The sequence below is a fragment of the Acartia tonsa genome, chromosome 4 (genome assembly GCF_053477335.1).
Source record: "Acartia tonsa isolate MP-2025a chromosome 4, ASM5347733v1, whole genome shotgun sequence".
Taxonomy (NCBI): Eukaryota; Metazoa; Arthropoda; class Copepoda; order Calanoida; family Acartiidae; genus Acartia; species Acartia tonsa.
This window is the reverse complement of record NC_137263.1, coordinates 2,264,303-2,285,585: the sequence shown is the minus strand read 5'-3', so window position 1 is coordinate 2,285,585 and position 21,283 is coordinate 2,264,303. Positions and strand designations below refer to the sequence as shown.

Below are 21,283 nucleotides of genomic sequence, written 5' to 3'. Positions count from 1 at the left end.
GTATCAATTATGGCAGGATTGAAAGACTGGCATAGTGCAGACACACAGACATCCTGTTACTTTATTATAAGGATTTATTATTCCTACCTTATATCATTATTATTTGTATCAATTATGGCAGGATTGAAAGACTGGCATACAGACAGACACACAGACATCCTGTTTCTTTATTATAAGGATTTATTATTCCTACCTTATATCATCATTATTTGTATCAATTATGGCAGGATTGAAAGACTAGCATAGTACAGACAGACAGACACATAGACATCCTGTTACTTTAGTATAAGGATTTATTATTCATACCTAATATCATTATTATTTGGATCAATTATGGCAGGATTGAAAGACTAGCATAGTGCAGACAGACAGACACATAGACATCCTGTTACTTTATTATAAGGATTTATTATTCCTACCTTATATCATTATTATTTGTATCAATTATGGCAGGATTGAAAGCATAGCATAGTGCAGACAGACAGACACACAGACATCCTGTTACTTTATTATAAGGATTTATTATTCATACCTTATATCATTATTATTTGTATCAATTATGGCAGGATTGAAAGACTGGCATAGTGCAGACAGACACACAGACATCCTGGTACTTTATTATAAGGATTTATTATTCATACCTTATATCATTATTATTTGTATCAATTATGGCAAGATTGAAAGACTAGCATAGTTCAGACAGACAGACACACAGACATCCTGTTACTTTATTATAAGGATTTATTATTCATACCTTATATCATTATTATTTGTATCAATTATGGCAAGATTGAAAGACTAGCATAGTACAGACAGACAGACAGACACATAGACATCCTGGTACTTTATTATAAGGATTTATTATTCATACCTTATATCATTATTATTTGTATCAATTATGGCAGGATTGAAAGATTAGCATAGTGCAGACAGACAGACAGACAGACAGACAGACACATAGACATCCTGTTACTTTATTATAAGGATTTATTATTCATACCTTATATCATTATTATTTGTATCAATTATGGCAAGATTGAAAGACTAGCATAGTTCAGACAGACAGACAGACAGACATCCTGGTACTTTATTATAAGGATTTATTATTCATACCTTATATCATTATTATTTGTATCAATTATGGCAAGATTGAAAGACTAGCATAGTTCAGACAGACAGACACACAGACATCCTGTTACTTTATTATAAGGATTTATTATTCATACCTTATATCATTATTATTTGTATCAATTATGGCAGGATTGAAAGACTGGCATAGTGCAGACAGACACACAGACATCCTGGTACTTTATTATAAGGATTTATTATTCATACCTTATATCATTATTATTTGTATCAATTATGGCAAGATTGAAAGACTAGCATAGTTCAGACAGACAGACACACAGACATCCTGTTACTTTATTATAAGGATTTATTATTCATACCTTATATCATTATTATTTGTATCAATTATGGCAAGATTGAAAGACTAGCATAGTACAGACAGACAGACAGACACATAGACATCCTGGTACTTTATTATAAGGATTTATTATTCATACCTTATATCATTATTATTTGTATCAATTATGGCAGGATTGAAAGATTAGCATAGTGCAGACAGACAGACAGACAGACAGACAGACACATAGACATCCTGTTACTTTATTATAAGGATTTATTATTCATACCTTATATCATTATTATTTGTATCAATTATGGCAAGATTGAAAGACTAGCATAGTTCAGACAGACAGACAGACAGACATCCTGGTACTTTATTATAAGGATTTATTATTCATACCTTATATCATTATTATTTGTATCAATTATGGCAAGATTGAAAGACTAGCATAGTTCAGACAGACAGACACACAGACATCCTGTTACTTTATTATAAGGATTTATTATTCATACCTTATATCATTATTATTTGTATCAATTATGGCAAGATTGAAAGACTAGCATAGTACAGACAGACAGACAGACACATAGACATCCTGGTACTTTATTATAAGGATTTATTATTCATACCTTATATCATTATTATTTGTATCAATTATGGCAGGATTGAAAGATTAGCATAGTGCAGACAGACAGACAGACAGACAGACAGACACATAGACATCCTGTTACTTTATTATAAGGATTTATTATTCATACCTTATATCATTATTATTTGTATCAATTATGGCAAGATTGAAAGACTAGCATAGTTCAGACAGACAGACAGACAGACATCCTGGTACTTTATTATAAGGATTTATTATTCATACCTTATATCATTATTATTTGTATCAATTATGGCAAGATTGAAAGACTGGCATAGTGCAGACAGACAGACAGACATCCTGTTACTTTATTATAAGGATTTATTATTCATACCTTATATCATTATTATTTGTATCAATTATGGCAAGATTGAAAGACTGGCATAGTACAGACAGACACACAGACATCCTGTTACTTTATTATAAGGATTTATTATTCATACCTTATATCATTATTATTTGTATCAATTATGGCAAGATTGAAAGACTGGCATAGTGCAGACAGACAGACAGACATCCTGTTACTTTATTATAAGGATTTATTATTCATACCTTATATCATTATTATTTGTATCAATTATGGCAAGATTGAAAGACTGGCATAGTACAGACAGACACACAGACATCCTGTTACTTTATTATAAGGATTTATTATTCATACCTTATATCATTATTATTTGTATCAATTATGGCAAGATTGAAAGACTGGCATAGTACAGACAGACACACAGACATCCTGTTACTTTATTATAAGGATTTATTATTCATACCTTATATCATTATTATTTGTATCAATTATGGCAAGATTGAAAGACTGGCATAGTACAGACAGACACACAGACATCCTGGTACTTTATTATAAGGATTTATTATTCATACCTTATATCATTATTATTTGTATCAATTATGGCAAGATTGAAAGACTGGCATAGTGCAGACAGACAGACAGACATCCTGTTACTTTATTATAAGGATTTATTATTCATACCTTATATCATTATTATTTGTATCAATTATGGCAAGATTGAAAGACTGGCATAGTACAGACAGACAGACATCCTGTTACTTTATTATAAGGATTTATTATTCATACCTTATATCATTATTATTTGTATCAATTATGGCAAGATTGAAAGACTGGCATAGTACAGACAGACACATAGACATCCTGTTACTTTATTATAAGGATTTATTATTCATACCTTATATCATTATTATTTGTATCAATTATGGCAAGATTGAAAGACTAGCATAGTGCAGACAGACAGACACATAGACATCCTGTTACTTTATTATAAGGATTTATTATTCATACCTTATATCATTATTATTTGTATTAATTATGGCAAGATTGAAAGACTGGCATAGTGCAGACAGACAGACACATAGACATCCTGGTACTTTATTATAAGGATTTATTATTCCTACCTTATATCATTATTATTTGTATCAATTATGGCAGGATTGAAAGACTGGCATAGTTCAGACAGACACACAGACATCCTGGTACTTTATTATAAGGATTTATTATTCATACCTTATATCATTATTATTTGTATCAATTATGGCAAGATTGAAAGACTGGCATAGTGCAGACAGACAGACACACAGACATCCTGGTACTTTATTATAAGGATTTATTATTCATACCTTATATCATTATTATTTGTATCAATTATGGCAGGATTGAAAGACTGGCATAGTTCAGACAGACACACAGACATCCTGGTACTTTATTATAAGGATTTATTATTCATACCTTATATCATTATTATTTGTATCAATTATGGCAAGATTGAAAGACTGGCATAGTGCAGACAGACAGACACACAGACATCCTGGTACTTTATTATAAGGATTTATTATTCATACCTTATATCATTATTATTTGTATCAATTATGGCAGGATTGAAAGACTGGCATAGTACAGACAGACACACAGACATCCTGGTACTTTATTATAAGGATTTATTATTCATACCTTATATCATTATTATTTGTATCAATTATGGCAGGATTGAAAGACTAGCATAGTTCAGACAGACAGACACACAGACATCCTGTTACTTTATTATAAGGATTTATTATTCATACCTTATATCATTATTATTTGTATCAATTATGGCAAGATTGAAAGACTAGCATAGTTCAGACAGACAGACACACAGACATCCTGTTACTTTATTATAAGGATTTATTATTCATACCTTATATCATTATTATTTGTATCAATTATGGCAAGATTGAAAGACTAGCATAGTACAGACAGACAGACAGACACATAGACATCCTGGTACTTTATTATAAGGATTTATTATTCATACCTTATATCATTATTATTTGTATCAATTATGGCAAGATTGAAAGACTAGCATAGTGCAGACAGACAGACAGACAGACAGACAGACACATAGACATCCTGTTACTTTATTATAAGGATTTATTATTCATACCTTATATCATTATTATTTGTATCAATTATGGCAAGATTGAAAGACTAGCATAGTTCAGACAGACAGACAGACAGACATCCTGGTACTTTATTATAAGGATTTATTATTCATACCTTATATCATTATTATTTGTATCAATTATGGCAAGATTGAAAGACTGGCATAGTGCAGACAGACAGACAGACATCCTGTTACTTTATTATAAGGATTTATTATTCATACCTTATATCATTATTATTTGTATCAATTATGGCAAGATTGAAAGACTGGCATAGTACAGACAGACACACAGACATCCTGTTACTTTATTATAAGGATTTATTATTTCTACCTTATGTCATTATTATTTGTATCAATTATGGCAGGATTGAAAGACTGGCATAGTGCAGACAGACAGACACATAGACATCCTGTTACTTTATTATAAGGATTTATTATTCATACCTTATATCATTATTATTTGTATCAATTATGGCAAGATTGAAAGACTGGCATAGTACAGACAGACACACAGACATCCTGTTACTTTATTATAAGGATTTATTATTCATACCTTATATCATTATTATTTGTATCAATTATGGCAAGATTGAAAGACTGGCATAGTACAGACAGACACACAGACATCCTGTTACTTTATTATAAGGATTTATTATTCATACCTTATATCATTATTATTTGTATCAATTATGGCAAGATTGAAAGACTGGCATAGTGCAGACAGACAGACACACAGACATCCTGGTACTTTATTATAAGGATTTATTATTCATACCTTATATCATTATTATTTGTATCAATTATGGCAGGATTGAAAGACTAGCATAGTGCAGACAGACAGACACACAGACATCCTGTTACTTTATTATAAGGATTTATTATTCATACCTTATATCATTATTATTTGTATCAATTATGGCAAGATTGAAAGACTGGCATAGTGCAGACAGACAGACAGACATCCTGTTACTTTATTATAAGGATTTATTATTCATACCTTATATCATTATTATTTGTATCAATTATGGCAAGATTGAAAGACTGGCATAGTACAGACAGACACACAGACATCCTGTTACTTTATTATAAGGATTTATTATTCATACCTTATATCATTATTATTTGTATCAATTATGGCAAGATTGAAAGACTAGCATAGTACAGACAGACAGACAGACAGACATCCTGGTACTTTATTATAAGGATTTATTATTCATACCTTATATCATTATTATTTGTATCAATTATGGCAAGATTGAAAGACTGGCATAGTGCAGACAGACAGACAGACATCCTGTTACTTTATTATAAGGATTTATTATTCATACCTTATATCATTATTATTTGTATCAATTATGGCAAGATTGAAAGACTGGCATAGTACAGACAGACACACAGACATCCTGTTACTTTATTATACAGATTTATTATTCCTACCTTATATCATTATTATTTGTATCAATTATGGCAGGATTGAAAGACTAGCATAGTGCAGACAGACACACAGACATCCTGTTACTTTATTATAAGGATTTAATATTCATACCTTATATCATTATTATTTGTATCAATTATGGCAGGATTGAAAGACTGGTGAGGAATACTTGGCTCTGTCTATACAATAGTTACACTTATATAAAAAAAAGTTGGATACTGTTACTTTGCACAACGCAATCAAAGATTAGATTAAACCCAAAGTTACAAAAGATAGTTTTAATTTAAAACACTTGAGGGCATTATCAGTTCAATTCAGGGATAGGACAATGGCCAATAAACTGATGTACATCCCAATGATGATACACAATATTACAACTTTCTTATGTAATTTACAATTAGAGGTTGAAACGTTGGGACACTCAACTAAATGAATAAACTAATCCAAATGTAATAATGTTCCCAAATTTGTTAAGCCAATGAATGAGAAAACGTTATAAGATGTAAAACTTTGGGAATAAGTGTAATAAACAGCCCAATGTCTATAACAATAACTTATCCCTCCCTGGATTTTAGTTTTCTAGAAATAATTCTTTATGCTAGTGTACTATCCCTGTCCGAGAAGAATATCTGCCAGGTGTGTGTTGTCCAGCTTGGACAGGCCGGCCAGGGTGCTGTTCAGCCGCTTGTACGTCACGTCGTTTGCCATCTTGATGACGGCTAGCTGCTGGTCATCCTCCAGCTCAACTAGAGAGGTCTCTTCCTAAAAGGATGATAAAAAAATGGATATAGGATACAGTTAGATCTTAAGACAGGGGAACAAATTGTCGTCCATTTAGGTTTCTAACATTGATATTGTTAATTGGTCAGTTTGTTTATACAGTAGGAGAGGAGGGGATGGATTGAAGGATCGTTATTTTTATTAGAGTACGTGATAATCTTGTGTAAGATCCAAGTTATAATAAATAAAGAAACGAAGCTCAAAAGAAAATGGATGGAAAAACTGCCAAGGATTTTTTAAATGAGCGGTTGTTCGGTCAAAAATCAAAAAAGAGGGTAGAGAAAGGAGAAAATCAAGAAACCTTTCATAAATTCTTTATGTAACTACTCGAGTCGACAACCTGACGGATGAATTACTGAGTTCTATATTAGATGCTATTTAAAGAGGGATATCTTCACACTAAAAATAACCATTTATCTTAAACAGCAGACGAGAAAAATCACATTTACAACATATCAGTACGGAAGTACAGACAGTCGAACGGACAGAAGGACGGTTACTGTTGAAAGCCGTGGTATTTGTTTTTACCTGGAAAGCCACAGAGATGGAGCTGGATTTAACATCCAGTACGACTCCGGATATTTCAGGTTTAACTGTTTCATCTCCCTGAATGATAAAAAAAAATAAGAACGTACTGTTGACAAATTCAAATATATAAAGGGGGGGGGGGCGAAAGTGACACTTTTTGAAACCAAAACTAAAAGTCAAAGGAACTCAACTAAAAAAAGAGTTACAGGTCTGACATTTTGCATGGCAGTTGCTTTATAGGGGTACAATATGGAACTGTGAAGAAACGGCGGCGCAACCGCCGAAAACCGCCGAGAAAAGGCAACAAAAATTACGGCGGGAAACGGCGGTTTTCGGCGGTTGCGCCGCCGTTTCTACACAGTTCCATATTGTACCCCTATAAAGCAACTGCCATGCAAAATCTCAGACCTGTAACCCTTTTTTTAGTCGAGTTCCTTTGTTGACTCTTAGTTTTGGTTTAAAAAAGTGTCACTTTCGCCCCCCCCCTTTTCATCTTTTTAGAAGGGAGGGTGGGACATTGGGACATTGGGCAGTTTATTAAAGTCCCCAAAGTTTATAATAACGTTTTCTTATTCGTTGGCTCAACAACTTTGGGGACGTTCATTGAATTTTGATTGGTTAGTTAATTAAGTTAAGTGTCCAAAGGTTTCAACCACTAATTGTAATCTAAAGAAAGAATAATTTTGTTTATTATCATTGAGGATGTACATCATTTATCGGCAATTGTCTTATACCTTAAGATCCTTGTCTCTTTTGTCTATAAGAATTGTCAATTTTGAAGGAATTAATCCTTGTAAATGAATTATAGTCACCTGTTTGATAATGCCAACAATATCACCGGATGTGATTTTATGCGCGGGAAACTCCGCGGCATTGCGCTGTACCAGGCTCACCACTGTACGCCCGTACAAACCAGTTCTTTGACCTGGTTTCATGAATAATAGGATTTATAAATTGTTAGGTATAATAAAAACTATCTAAAATTCAAACAAGAACTTATATCTACATAAGCTGTCATTTTGTTATCATTATAAGGGGTTGTACATCAATTTATCTCCAATTTCTTATCCTTAAAGATTCCTGATTTTGTCCCAGAGTTTATTCATGAACATATATCCGTATAACCCTGCCTGAAATCCATAGCTTCTGTAGGGCAACTCCACGTTGACATAAGGCTCGCAGCGGTAATCCCTAAATAACAAAGATAACTAATCATCGTACATACACGACACGTTGCCATGGTGACTTGTTTTAAGAAAAGGAAGCCTGCAGAAAGCACAGTACACCGCTTTAACTGCTTAAAGACTGCTACAAGTAGACCCGATACCCCAAAATTTGAAGCCATAAGCTTCAATAACAAAAATGTATAGGCATCTTAAATGAGACATTTTAGAGCTTTGAAAATCTTCAAAATTATTGTATCCCTCAGATCAGAAATTTTATTATTAAATAATATTACACCACATGGAAGCAACATTTTAAGCTTAATTTAGGCACAAAGTTAGAATGCCAGTAACTGCAGATTACATTTTTACCAGGGTGTCGGAGCCGTATAATTTTGATGCGGCTCCGGCTCCTACCTTAAAATTAATATATCATTTTTTTAAAAGCGAAGCTTTTCTATAATTAGGGTCGGTCCGTCCGTCCGTCCGTCCGTCCGTCCGTCCGTCCGTACGTCCGTCCGAGATAGTTAGCTTTTATTCGTTAATTTAGGCATGTTAGAATTGTCCTATCGATTTCAAACTTTGCATGGTGATTCCTGTAGTAGTTAGGTACGATTTAGAAAGCGTAGCAACTCTATAATCGTTACCAGAATGTCCGTACGTCCATTTTAAACATGTTGATTTTTTTACTTTTTTTAAAACAATTTTTTATGTGATAAAATCATCCGATTGATCTGATTTTTTGATTACTGATTCCTATTACTATAAGGTACAATATTATGAGCGAAGCATCTCTATAATCAAGTATTAAAAATGTCAGTATGTCCTTAAACAGAATTCTGTATTTAAGAAGTTTTGCAACAAATTTACGTATAATTTTGTCAAACCATATATTTTCATATTTTGTATATTCAGTTCTGACACTCAACAAAAGTTAATGTTCGTCTGTCATATCGTTTCAGAGCTTCGCTTTTATGGATGTTGTCATCCTTGTTTCATTATTGAATTTGATAAAATAATATAAATAATATAAAATATTTTGCTTTTATTTGATTAAAGCTATATAAAAATAGAAGGATGTGTATCTATTGGTTAAGTAACAATAGTTTTTCAGTTTATTATATGGAAATAGACCGTTGCCAAATTATAATATTACTTTAGAAAATCATTTTTAGCCTTCCGGAGCCGGAGCCGTTTATAACGAAAAATACGGCTCCGGATCCGGCTCCACCAAAAATGTTGCTGCTCCCGGCTCCGAAACACTGATTTTTACAATAAAAAAAAAGAACTTATCAACGTCAAAATCTCTCCTTAAAAAATCGGTTTAACAGCCAAATGAAGAAACTGACAATTTTTTACATACCAAACGATGGAAAGCAGAAAAGGAACCGCCAAAAATGTACTTTACCTGAATAAGATCAGCAGCTTCGGCGATTTCCGCCTCCCTCTCCAACTGCAGCAGCTCTTTCTGCCGGCTCACAAACTTATCCATTTTTTATTAATTAATTTTTATTGCATTTTTATATAAGTCTGTAATATTATTATAGCATAATTTATTTAATAGCACACAATTAATATAATAAAATACATAACAATTTAATAAAATAACCAAACAAAGAAAAAATCAAAACCCCTATATATGAATATCATAACTTTATTTTTAATTAAAATTCATTAGAAATATAGGTACCTAAAATTCTAGGATGGGGTTACGAATGGACTATTTTTCCAAAGAAAGGTTTAGGGAATTACCCCTCCCCCATCTTTGATTAAAGTTTAAAAATCGTCAACCCTCCCTCATTTTTTTTGGAATGTTTAATGAAAGATAATAAATACTTATAATTATTGTATATTTTTTCTACATTTAAGTAGTAGTTTTTTTACAATTTTACTTACAATCCTACAATTAAAAAAAACAAACATTTTATTCTTATTTTCCTAAATATAAAAAAATACAACAGATGCATAAGAAAAAAAGTATGTGTTGTTATAAGTGTAATGTATAATTTTCTCAATACAAGGATGTATATGTTCATTAATGCATAGAAAATTGAAACTAAAATTAAAATAATAAGTCAATCAATATTGAATTCAATTAAGAAATAAAGAACCTTAAAATTTTTCTTTTAAACTTATTTTCATCTTACGAGTAGGGGAAGCTCAACTATAAAGAAAAGCTATGAATTTTTAAAAAATTTAAACATATGTTTGTAGTATAACATACAATAAAACACAATATAAGATTCCATTATTAAGGTGATAGTATTTGAATAATAGAAAAAAATTTTAAAGAAGACTTTCCACTAAAGAAACTTAAAAGGGTTCTAATGTAGAATCACTGCAAAAGAAAGGTTATATGGTCTTAATAGTATTTTTTGGCAAGTATAATCAATCAATCACAAGATGACATTTTCGTTGGATTATAAATCTAACTTATGTTTTCAAATTTGACCAACAAACAATGAAATTAAGGCAGTTTTGTTAGGCAAAGTAGCAAAACTCTTGTAGAAACTTTGGTGGGAAGTCCTCTTGTAGCTGAACAGGTGTGAGTTCACACCACAGAAAAGTAGGATCAATAAAAGATTAAATTCTGGGAGTACAGGGAACGGCATATTGAAGAAAAAATAGCAGGGACAGTTCCAGGAAGAAAATTGGATCCCAATCTGAACAATATCTTTATTAGGTACCAAAGAAGATTTTTTTATTGCATCGTATTACAGACAGTTTTCCGCGGATATCAAAATGAAAAAAAATGAAAAATTTTAAGATTGAAACCAGTTTTATGATTTTGATTTAAATATTCATGGAGTATGAGGCTATAAATGTTTTTTTTTCCGTATGGTTCTATATTTATCGAAACAATACTGAGAATGCAGGTTTTAAAATGTGGTGTTTTAAACTTTATTCCTGTGATATATGCAACTTTTAAACATGTTTAATATAAACTTAAGCAGCATTATTTTTTTTTCAATTTTATTGTGAAAAATATTATATTAATAAACTTTATTATGCAAAGTTATTTGATGGATTACTCTTTAAATCTTCCTTTTACTTAATTTTCTCAAAAGCCGTACCTTATCCCTGAAATTTATTTAAATAGAAAATAAATCAGAAAGAAGGTTAGAATTATAAAAAATGCAATAATATAAAACGCTTTAAAAATGTATAAAATAAAATAACAAAAAGTTTTCTCAACTTATTAAAAAATAATTAAAGTATTAATTAAAATTAATTTATCAATATCGAATAGAATAATTTCAACCAATTAAACATGTGCTATTTACATTTTAATTTTCCTATTAAAATTCATTCATAACACTTTATATTTCTTAAAAATAATTTTTGTGCTTTTAAAATGATTAAAAAGTAAGTAAGTAGTTATAGGAATAAATATATGGATAAAAAGGACTAACAATGAACTAGATCTTAAGAATATGATTAAATATGAATTAACAAAATAACCAATGCTGTCTTAAAGTCTTATACGTATTTTTAGACTAAAACAAAGCATTTGACCAATTACAAAGTTTATTTTTTAATCTTAAGCCCTCAATAACTACTAAACTGATTGAATTCTCCTTTTTAGGAAGGCTTAACTTAGGTCCCGGGAAGGTTTTAGGTTATCTTCTTTTTAAATTTAAGCCTTGAGATTGTTTTAGGCTATTTTTCTGCCCCTTCTAAACCTTCAACACAGAACCACTAGGAGCCACTAGTTTTAAACAAAACATTTGTAAGCCAAATTCCTTTGTCAATTGTCCTCTTTAAGTCCATAAACCTATTCATATATCTTTGATAACATCTAAAAAATGTAATACGTGTAAAAAAAAGCTAAGATTTATCACAGATTTTACTTTTAGATTTCTATAACAAATGGTTTAGTAACATCACTTTTGTCGCTAGTGGACAACTCACCCCCCCCCCCCCCCTCCCCTCCCTCGAAAATAATAAAAGTTTAATGCATCTACATTTAAGTTGGGTTACTTAGGTTCAATAGAGCCCCGCAGGGTTAGTTTCACCTGCAGGAGAATTATTTGTAAAATAAAAGTTAATATAAGGACAAGGTGGGAGGATCGACGGAGGGTTGTGGGGGGTAATTGTACAATGTATGTACACTAACAAAAAAAGGGATATTGCCAATACATAAGATGGTAAATTATCATAATTTATTACTTATTATTTTTTATTAAATACATTGATTGTTAAAAATACATGTGGTAACTTTACTTAACTTTGGATAATTTTTTTTCGGTTTGCTTTAAAGTACCTAGTCGAGCACAGAAATCACCCCTTATTTTAAAATCAAGGGGTAATTTTTCATGTGTTTTTAAGTTAATATGGGTTAGAGCACCGCTGGTATAGGTCCCACAAGGTTAGGCTTTCAAAAACAATTCATTTTCGAATAAAGGGGGAAGGGGTTTCTGTGCTCGGTAAGCATTTTGAGGGAAATCACCTAGACTGTTTAAATCTTAAGCTATTGAAATATCAATTCTACAACATATAGGGAAGCATTGTCTTTTACAACTTCCTAATTATAGAAGGGATATGACAACTGAAGAACAATTATTCTGTTTCTAACTTTTCCGCCCGTCAAAATTAATTTTTATGTTATCTTGATTAGATGCGCAGGAAGGTTAGAGAAAATTACTTTTTGTTCGGTTGCCATATTTCTCCCAACAAATTATTAGTCTTTTTTTTCAAAAAAAAGGCTTTAAATTAAAAATATCACAGTGCACGCTAGCAAAGGCGTTTGTTGGAATAAAAACCATAAAATGATTAAATAGTAAAACAATACAGAAATTTTACACAAGAAAAGGGAAAATATCATATGATTTATTTTCAATTTTGATTAAAACCTAATTTAGGAAATAAAGAAATAAAGTTTTTAAGGTAATTTTGGTAGTTGTCTAAATTTTAATTCTTATAAAAACTATTTTTATTAGATTCCCTAATTTATTGACTATTTATTACTGGTAAAAAGGTGTATACCCTTTTGGTCCTTCACGGGTGGTTTATCCCCATCTGAGGCTCAGCTACACCCGTTTCCTCATCCAGTGTGGGGTCAACTCTTTCCATGTCCACTTGAAGTATGTGTTGCTGTCGTGGCACTCCCGCAGGATCAGTTTCTGTGTCTCCGGGTGGACACCCAGGCACTTGTTCATCTTGGTGTGGCGCATGTTCTTGCTGGTCGCATCGTACACCCACGGCCCGTCCGTAGTGCCCGCCTTGCACCATGCCACCTAGAGATATAGCAATGTTAGTGATACATTTAAGAATTACATCTAAGCTCCCTAGAAGCCTCTAGGGGCATTTGAGTAAAGGGAGTGAGGGAGTCGATCCTAAACCTTCAATTTTCAGCTACACTATAAAGGAGGAATGTTGTAACGGGTCAGCGGTTATCGAGATCTTTTGATACACACCGACAGACAGACATAATGCTACTTTTAGCATTGTAAGGATGACTGACATGATATGGCCTGTATGAAAACAATGTGTGAATACACAATGTTGTATGGTTAGCGTCAATAAGGCGTTTTAGCCAACGAATGGAAGATTGTGTTAATAAAACTTTTGAAACTTTCCTAAAATGGAGAACTTGATTGGTTTATTAACAAGTTTGCAAGATCTTAAGGGACAAAGGTAAAATTTGTACCTGAATTTGATCATTGCCCTGTGCTTCTAGACACCACTCTCCACTGGTCATCTGTCCCTCCGTGTTCAACCTTATCAGCTGATTCCCGCCAAAACCGTGGCACCCGCTGGCGCCCGCCGACTCAGGCGGATGCCGGCCAAACGTGTCGAAGCACAGGCCGACGGCGTCGTTCTTCAGTTCGCCCCAGTATTTGTTGGGCGGCAACGGCGGGTACTTGTCGAAAACGTCGTAGGCGATTTCTTTCATAAACCAGTTGAATGATTTGCAGTTCATTCGTTCCTGCAGTTCAGATAATTTAATTTTCTTTCTTTTCAGGGAAAAAGGCCTAAAACCACCTGATAAGGGCCAATCTTATTATACTATTAAAATTATAGCTGCACAGTTAAACCAAGAATACCTTTTGATATAAAAAAAAGTAAGGTTTTAGGCTATTTTGCTTATACAACACCAATCTAAATCTTATTTTACCTGCAATTTTTTAAAAAGACAATTTGAAATAAATTGAGTACCACAAGTTTTAATGAAAACATTGGGTGCCAATGTATTTTGACATTCCACTGTCCTCTCCCTCCCAGAGATTAACCTAATGCATAATTATCTTTTCCTTTAGTGCAAGTTGTTCTGAGATATCTCCCATGTCAATATATCTGGCCAATGGCTCCCTGTGGTAGATAATACGCAATAGTGGTAAGAACTATGTATAGAGTAGCTACGCAGGGATACAAAGGGATAAGACAATAACCGATAGATTGGTGTACAATGTTTATCCACAAAATTACCCCTATTGTAGATTACAATTAGTGATTGAAACGTTGGGACACTCAACTAAATGAACCAATCAATCAAAATTCAATAAATTTACCCAAAGTTTTAGAGCCAGCGAATAAGATAGCATGGTTATAAAACTTTGGGTACCAGTGAAATTTACAAACTAATGTCCCCACCCTCCCACCCTTAAGAAAACCTTTCATTTGCTTATACGACCTTTGTCTTAAAGTCCTAAATGTGCATGGTGGTAAGTTGCACCTGTTTTGGGCCAAGACATTCTCTTACTATTAACATCGCCCACCTAACATAGCTCCCATGAAAACAATTTTTAACATCTTTAGTTATAACGCGGTGTTGGGTCTAGATTCGAACCAATCCCTTTTCAGATAACAAGTAGATGTGCAACAGTATTACACAAAAGTCGCGGGTTTTTAGTTACTCAACATGTTCTCGCCACAATGCAGTGCTGCGTCCCTAGTGTAGAAGTACTCCTTGTATTTATCATCAAACCAGGTCTCAATAACGCGCTTGTAGTTACGCAGGGTGGTTGGCTGTCCCTACTCACGGACAATATGTGTTTTTATTACGAGCGCAGCTAATATATAAGCTTTAAAATGAGTTTATGAGGCTGGCTAATGAAAAATTGTTTTCATTGATTTTATTAGCTCCCGGAAAAGGGCAAAAATATCCTAAACCCTTCTTTAAACTTACTTAAATCTAAATATAAAACATTTTAAGACATTCCTGACACCTTTGTAACGCTTTAATAAAATAGATAACTCGATCGGTTCAGTAGTAAATAAAATCTTATGCTAAAAAAAAACATACGATTTTATATTATAGGATAGCTGCGATACTAATAAAAACAGGTATTGTTCCTTGAATTTATTGGCGAGACTGCCAGAGTGGCAGGAGGAGCAGGAGTGACCGCGGTACACGTGGCTCACACGGGAGCACGGCACCCACACTGACCGTCCGCCGCACATCCATACCTTAAACAAATAATAATATAATTTCTAATTACGCAAAGGGTGCATAACGTATCAAGTAAACTCAATGGATATAGAATATAATAAGTGGATATTATGACAGAGGAAAAATTTTCGTCAATTTAGGTTGCTAACATAGACATCACTTATTGGTCAGTTCATTCATACAATAGGAGGGGAGAGGATGGGGTAAGATCGTAACTTTAGCCATCTACGAGTTTCACTTTATTCGAGAACATGTAAATCTGATGTAAGATCCAAGTAATAATAAATCCATTATCCTTTTTAACTTGTTTTTTAACACTCCAATAACAGACAGATAGGATAATGGATGGAGGGAAAATATTCTTCACAATGTATGAGAAATTTTCTTTTTTTTCAGATTGTTGATATTGCGTAGCAGGAGATTAATCTAATTACAATTATCCCCCATCCCCCCCCCCCCCCCGGTTTTAAAAATCAAACTTATAAATACATCTATCTTTCGGACTACCTATCTATCTATTTTTCTATTTTGCTACCTTAAAAGATAGTTCAAAATTTTCTCCTCCCCAGACCCAGAGACCAGGATCATACCATCCAAGTTCCTCAAACCAGGACCTGATACCAGCAGTGCCAGATTTAGGATTGTTTCATGGATACAGGTATAGTTCAATGATAAATAATCCTTTTATATTTGTCAGTCTGTGTGTCTGTAACAAAGGATCTCGCTAACCGCTGATTTATATGGTTCTCCTTTGCAGTGAAGCTTCTCATATGTACAGGGAAGGTTTATAACCATTTTGTGCAATTAGAGTCAAAACTAATATAGTATATCACTTAACTGGAAACTTTACCTTCCAACCCCCTACCCTAGTAAAAGAAATGAAGCTTAAAAATAAGAAATTATCAATATACCTAATGTTGTCCTATTTCCAGCTGTTTTTGAGATCTTACGCCTCAGCTTTCTTAAGTATAAAGGATTAAAAACAAGAGCAAACAAAATTGGCCTTCTGCCTGTCAATGGCGAACAATCCGCCGGCGTGGGTCGGCGCGTTGTAGGGCTCGCTGTGGTACGTCCTCTTGTTGATCTCCTTCTTAGGTACAGTTCCCTCCTGAGAATATCAAAGTGTTGATTAAGGATCTTAAGGGATAAGACAATATCGCCGATAAATCAATGTACACCCCCAATGATGATATACAAAAAAACCTTCTGTAGATTTAAATTAGTGGTTGAAACGTCTGGACACTCAACTTAATTAACCAATCAATCAAAAACATTTAAAGTCCCCAAAGTTAATGAGCCATGGCATAAGATAAAGGTACATGAGAAAAAAGGAATAGAAGATGTCGACCCTTTACTTTCAATTTTATTTTTAAATGGAAAAATTAGGGAGTGTGTATATTTTTTAGGGGGGATATCTTTTGTTAACGTGAAGGTACCCTCGCCTAAAATACTTCAAAGTATTCTCTGGACCTATAAGAAGCTTCATTGTAAAGGAGAACCGTGTCGGTTCATCAGTTGGCAAGATCATTCGCTACATATAATTATACAAGGACAGACAAACATCATGATACTTTTACATCAGACTAACAATATAAATAAAAGTTATAGAAGGAATTTAATTTATTACACATGTTAATACCAGAAACGATTTCAAGTAATTTTAAAAAGATTAAAACATGTTTAATTTTAACTATAGGAGAAAATATTGTACACTAATGTTTGGCAGGTGTTTAAATATTACATTTAATGTTAAAAAAATAACAACTGAAGTACAAGTAATTTTATTTTGTGTGCTTCTCCCATAGTTTTTAATGAGAGATAGGGCTAGTTGGGGTAATAACTGATTCAATCAAAAATGTACACAATTACCTCTGAAACTACTGTAAAAGCACAAAAAAAATAAAATTTTGTGTACTTCAAGTCTGCGAATGAATGTTCATGCATTTTTCGAGATCTTTAGCACCAAACAAACAAAACCTTAGTTCTTAAACTTAATAGGACGTTGAGCTTAGACCCAAACTCATCACCTCCTTGACAACTAACAGACCCCGTTCAGGGATCTAAAGGGATACGAGTGACTATGGCCGATAAGGGGGGGGGGGGAGTTTTCACACATTTGCGTAAACCTGGCACCTAGGCTTTATCTTTGGACTGAGATAATAGGTTATTAGTGATAAAATCATTCTTATATGATGAATTTCACGAAGTTTTAAGATTTTTTGGATAGGCCTCCAGTAACTTGTAACTTTAAAAATTTTTTATTTTTTTATTTTTACCTATACAGAGACCACCTGGAGGCCTGGAGCTCCGAAACCTGGAGGCCTATCCAAAAAATCTCAAAACTTCGTGAAATTCATCATATAAGAATGATTTTATCATTAATAATCTATCCTCTCAGTCCAAAGATAAAGCCTAGATGCCATGTTTACGCAAATGTGTCAAAACTCCCCCCCCCCCCCTTGATGTACATCCCCAATTATGACGCACAAAATTAACCTTCCTGTAATTTAAAATGAGTGGTTGAAATTTTTGGACACTAAAATTTAAAGTCCCTTAAATTTGATAAGCGAACGAATAAGAAAACGATATTATAAAACTTTAGGGACTAGTGTAATAATCAGTCCAATGTCCCCCCCTGGTTTAACTTACCTTATAGAACATACCCCACTCGAAGAGTCCTCTGGAATGTGAACCTGCCGCGTACACGGGGGTGATGGAGAAGTCATTCCAGTTGATCCCGTCGATCACGGGAACGGCCAACGTTGTCCGGTCCTTCATTTTTACAGTTCAATTATTAACATTGATTAAGAAACCTCTGTGTGTGCATTTGTGAATACCAATAGATTTATTATCCTTGAATGTCAATTAGTCACACTAATCCATCAAATACCAAACTATTTGTTTATATTTAATCAAAAGTATTCAATCCGTATAATAAAAAATATAAATTTCCAAGGCAAGGGAAGGCATTGTCCTAATGGTTTAAGACCGACTTACTATATGGATATAAAAAAAAACTGAGAATAAAATTATAACCCATAATTTGGTCGGATTATATCTCCACTGTGTTACTTTTGCTTCAATTAAGGTATTGATCACCTAGACTTTATATACATTTAATTTTATTTACCTACCTACCAAACAATGTTACTATTTAAACTTTCTTGTCTTTAATGACGGATAAAAACAAAACTTGCATGAACCTATTGAGCTAGGATAGCACACATAAATATTCCTTAATTATTATCTAGCGATGCTTATGGCCAGAATAGTAATTTCCCAAATCTAGTTTTAATTAAACCGTTCCTCATGAATAGGGGCAAGCAGGGGCGGCAGCCAATTATAATCCACCTCACAATGGGCGTCCAGAAAAACGACAACATCGCCGGTCGCCGCGACGGCGCCGTTGTTACGCGCGCGGATCAGACCCTCGCGCTCCTTGTTGCGCACAATCTTGACCTTGGCGTAGTACGAGTCCTTGGCCAGGTTGTCCAGCTTCTCATGCAGGTGCTCCAGCTCGGACTTGTCGTCGACAAGCACGATCTCGTGCAAGAACTGGGGCGGGGAACGGTTGAGAACGCTGTGTACGGTACGCAGCAAGGTGGACCAACCTAAATAAATTATGTTTATAGGTTTGTTACGAATCTTATTTCAAACAAGAGTGGTCGAAGTTGAGCACAAATAATATAATCCTTCTTGATTTAGAAAAAAATTCAAATAAAAGAAAGGGGGAAGGGATTAATATTTCGTTTTGTTTATTTATTGGTTAAATTAAATACTGGGTAGGATAGCCCCTAGGATTTGGACACAGAAACAAGAAAACTAACCCTCTTCCCCAACCCCTTTACATCATTTCAATATATTTCAAACTAAAGCACCGAAAATAATAGATTATAGTTTTGTTTTGCTTTGTTTTATTAATTGCTACTTTGTAAAAAATATCTGTCAAGGAAGGGCAAACCAACTCTATATGTAGAAAAGGCTTCGCTAATAATATATACTCACAAACTAATTCATATTTACCTTCATTGTGGAAAACAAGAACGACACTTGCGGTGGGAAGGTCAGTGGGATAATCCCACCATTTACATTCCTCCTCCCGAGTGTCAGGCACAGTACGATTCAAACTGAGGACGTTAAGATGTTGTCTTTAGTAATTATTAAAAATGGCGGATTCGCCAATAGCCTCTAGGCTCAAGATGATTGAGAATGGTATGCATAAGTTTTCAATTTCTTTTCAAGGTCTCATGGAAGGTTTATCCTATCCTCATAATTTATAGATAAAAACCTGCCGGAGACTTATAAGATTTTTTTCTGAAATGGAAACCAAATGGGTACTTTTTATTACGGACAGACAAACAAACACACATCGTATTATAACCATGAAAAGAATAGAAGCTAAGCTACTCTTTAGGCGACCTTAGCTTTCTGTCTTACGGTAATGCTAGTCCATTGCAATTTGCAGATTTATAAATTCGATGAATCGATGTCATATAAATATGATTGTAAAAACAAAACAATAAATTTGTTTTAAATAATAATAAATTCTGAGAGGCATAAGCAAAAAAGTTTTCTGAAGACAACAATCATCCTGCCTAATTTCATCTGAGACCAGCTGATTAAACCCATACACTCCCTTCAGCCGTTCCTCCTCGTCTCTCTGCTCTACGCGCAATTTGTGCGCCTTGCCGTCCTCGCCAGGGCCCGAGCCGCCGCCGTACGTGGCCGGCTCAAAGTTGCCCTTGTTCCCCTTGCCCTTGAAGACGGGCACCTCGTCTGGGTGAGATTGGTGGCGGGCCTTCTGCCCAACTCCGCTGATAACTCCTAAAAAAGTTTAATTAAAAATAACAAAAAGGATCAAAATAAAGGGAGTAGACGGTCATTATAATATAGAACTCAATTTTCATTTCATAATCAAAGTTTTGTACTAAATGAAATAATATGTATAAATATTAAACCAGTTGTACTATAAACAGAAGTCAGGAGGTTTGAATATGTAACCCCTGTTATTTTAACACCAGGGCCTTTCTATACGGCTATACAAATCGATATATTATTACTTTGATATTGCACCAATTTTCCATGTACTCTGATAAAAGTTGTGCTACTGGCTAAAAAAAAAACAGGATGATCGAACGGACCAATAATAACGAAAAATTTTCAAATAATTTTTCTATAATAAATAAATTTTTCAAAATATCCACGTATATCCTAAATCCAAAATGCTATACTTTACCTTTGAGCATACCCTGGCGGGCAGCCAACAGTTCCGACAAGTCATTCTCTCTACCCATAGACTTCACCACCAGCACAAAGCCGACCAGGGCCGTCAGGCCGACAAGCGAGAATTTTATCACGCGGCTCCGCTTAAACTGAACCACCCGCATTTTGGAGACAGCGCACGCTCCTCTACTCTCCCTCTTAATTTGTCTACCCTACCACGCGTCCCCTTGGTTACAACCTTTGTAAATATCCTT

The 21,283-nt window shown here is 33.7% G+C and overlaps 2 protein-coding genes across 2 annotated transcripts in view; both read right to left on the bottom strand.

Moving 5' to 3' along the window:
• The window catches only part of LOC145315664 (DNA-binding protein SMUBP-2-like), an 18,710-nt gene extending 8,765 nt beyond the window's left edge, over window positions 1-9,945 (bottom strand). Inside the window, exons 1-6 of the mRNA XM_080155671.1 lie at window positions 9,822-9,945; window positions 8,381-8,441; window positions 8,063-8,175; window positions 7,251-7,328; window positions 6,557-6,704; window positions 6,054-6,123 (exon numbers count right to left, since the gene is read on the bottom strand). Coding sequence (XP_080011797.1) covers window positions 6,054-6,123; window positions 6,557-6,704; window positions 7,251-7,328; window positions 8,063-8,175; window positions 8,381-8,441; window positions 9,822-9,905 — 554 coding nt within the window. The 5' untranslated portion in view covers window positions 9,906-9,945. The remainder of the gene's footprint in view (window positions 1-6,053; window positions 6,124-6,556; window positions 6,705-7,250; window positions 7,329-8,062; window positions 8,176-8,380; window positions 8,442-9,821) is intronic.
• Window positions 9,943-21,283, bottom strand: LOC145315667 (N-acetylgalactosaminyltransferase 7-like). Its single transcript, XM_080155675.1, is given in 13 exon segments — window positions 9,943-11,076; window positions 13,400-13,650; window positions 14,064-14,342; window positions 14,647-14,721; window positions 15,302-15,388; window positions 15,689-15,823; window positions 16,342-16,420; window positions 16,817-16,914; window positions 18,456-18,580; window positions 19,115-19,417; window positions 19,830-19,933; window positions 20,402-20,630; window positions 21,043-21,283. Coding segments are annotated over 12 exon segments (1,872 nt in total). The 5' UTR covers window positions 21,194-21,283; the 3' UTR covers window positions 9,943-11,076; window positions 13,400-13,443.